Below are 1,793 nucleotides of genomic sequence, written 5' to 3'. Positions count from 1 at the left end.
CAACGAAACAAGCAGGGTAAGCAGCAGCGAAGCAAGCAGCAGCAGCAACAGCAGCAGCAGCAGCAGCAGCAGCAGCAGCAGCAGCAGCTCCCACCTGAACGCGCGATTCGGTTGTAGAGGAGGAGACAGCTTCGTAGGCTTCTCGTGCAGCAGTCCACACCTCAAAGGAGACACCCACATCACCAGCAGCAACAGCAGCAGCAGCAGCAGCTGCTGCTGCTGCTGCACTTGCTGCTGGTGCTGCCGGTGCTGCTGCTGCTGCTGCTGCTGCTGCAGCTGCAGCAGCTGTCTCCTCTGCCTCGAGGAGCCGCCGCACGCGGGGACTCCACGCGCGAAGGACCGCAGCAGCTAATGCAGCCTGATACAGCTGCAACAGCAACAGCAGCAGCAACTGCAGCAACAGCAAGTGCAGCAGCAGTAGAAAGTGCAGCAGCAGCAGCAAGGGTAGCAGCAGCTGAACGTGCAGCAGCAGGTGCAGCAGCAGCAGCATGTGAAAGGGCGAAAGGGTAAGAGCATTCCTTGCCTGGGGGAGACCATTGGTCACGACACGCAGGGCTGGTTCAGGCTGTTGCTGCCGCTGCTGCTGCTGCTGCTGCTGCTGCTGCAGCTGTTTCTGCTGCTGTTGGCGCTGCCGCACGAGCGGGGTGAAGTCGGTGGAACGGAGGAGACCCCCCACAACCTCGAGGCCCTGAGACACACGCAGCAGCAGCAGCAGCAGCAGCAGCAGTAGCAGCAGCTGCAGCAGCAGAACCAATAGCTGCAGCAGGTGCAGCAGCTGCAGCATAGGCAGCAGCAGCAGCAACAGCAGCAGCTTCGCAGCAATCCGGGGATATTGTGGTGCTTACCTCGAGGGCCAGGATCGCCTCCTCCCTGCGCTCTTCAGCAGCAGCAGCAGATTGCTGCTGCAGTGCAGCAGCAGCACACTGCAGCGCAGCAGCAGCGGCCACTCGTAGGCAGCAAGCCAGCTGGAACAGACTCAGCTGTTGCTGCTGCATCTGCTGCTGCTCCTGGGTCTGCTGCTGCTGCTGCTGCTCTGCTGCCTCCTGGCACCCGTTGCTGCCTTCAGCAGCAGCAAGAGGTTCTGCTGCAGGCCGATGCTGCTGTGAGCTGCTGCTGCTGAGTGCTCGCAGCAGCGCACGATGCAGCTGCCTGCGCATCTGCGGCTGCAGCAGCAGCTGCTGCTGACCCTCTCGCTGCTCCTGCTGCTGCTGCTGCTGTTGCTGCTGCTGCTGCTGCTGCTGCCAAGGCAGCAAAACTCCAAGGTCAAAGATGCCGCATATGAGGGCAGACAGATGGTTGCTGGGGAGCAGCGTCAGCTGTCTAGGCATCTGCACCGCAGCAGCAGCAGCAGCAGCACACGCACAAGCAAACTCAACAGCAGCACGAGCAGCAGCAGAAGCAGCAGCACCAGCAGTAACTGCAGCAGCAGGAAGTGCAGCAGTGTTATCCATTGCTGCTGCGTAAGCTGCTGCTGCTGCTGTGCAGTGCGGCTACGCATGCAACGCCGAGACAGCAGATGGGGGTGAGGGCAGCAGCAGCAGCAGCAGCAGCAGCAGCAGCAGGGAGAAGGCGAAGCACCTGCAGCAACAGCTGCTGCAGAAGCTGCTGCAGCAGCAGCACATGAAACACCCCCGTTGCAGCCATTGCCCACACAATCTGGCTGATACTCTGAGCAGCTAGAGGAAGCAAAGGCCTCTGCCATTGCTGCTGCTGCTGCTGCTGCTGCTGTTGCTGCTGCTGCTGCTGCTGCTGCTGTTGCTGCTGAAGTACAACATGCAACCGCCGTTGCAGCT

The 1,793-nt window shown here is 61.3% G+C and overlaps 1 protein-coding gene across 1 annotated transcript in view; it reads right to left on the bottom strand.

Moving 5' to 3' along the window:
* The window catches only part of EMH_0016400 (uncharacterized protein), a gene marked incomplete at both ends in the record, with an annotated part of 11,497 nt that overhangs the window by 1,508 nt on the left and 8,196 nt on the right, over positions 1-1,793 (bottom strand). Inside the window, 4 exons of the mRNA XM_013500634.1 lie at positions 95-367; positions 545-688; positions 846-1,328; positions 1,579-1,761. Of these exons, the coding sequence (XP_013356088.1) occupies positions 95-367; positions 545-688; positions 846-1,328; positions 1,579-1,761 (1,083 nt within the window). The remainder of the gene's footprint in view (positions 1-94; positions 368-544; positions 689-845; positions 1,329-1,578; positions 1,762-1,793) is intronic.

Source organism: Eimeria mitis, genomic scaffold (assembly GCF_000499745.2).
Source record: "Eimeria mitis Houghton genomic scaffold, Emh_scaff566, whole genome shotgun sequence".
NCBI classification, from domain to species: domain Eukaryota; phylum Apicomplexa; class Conoidasida; order Eucoccidiorida; family Eimeriidae; genus Eimeria; species Eimeria mitis.
The sequence above is the reverse complement of the archived record's forward strand: the minus strand, read 5'-3'. Positions and strand labels throughout refer to the sequence as shown.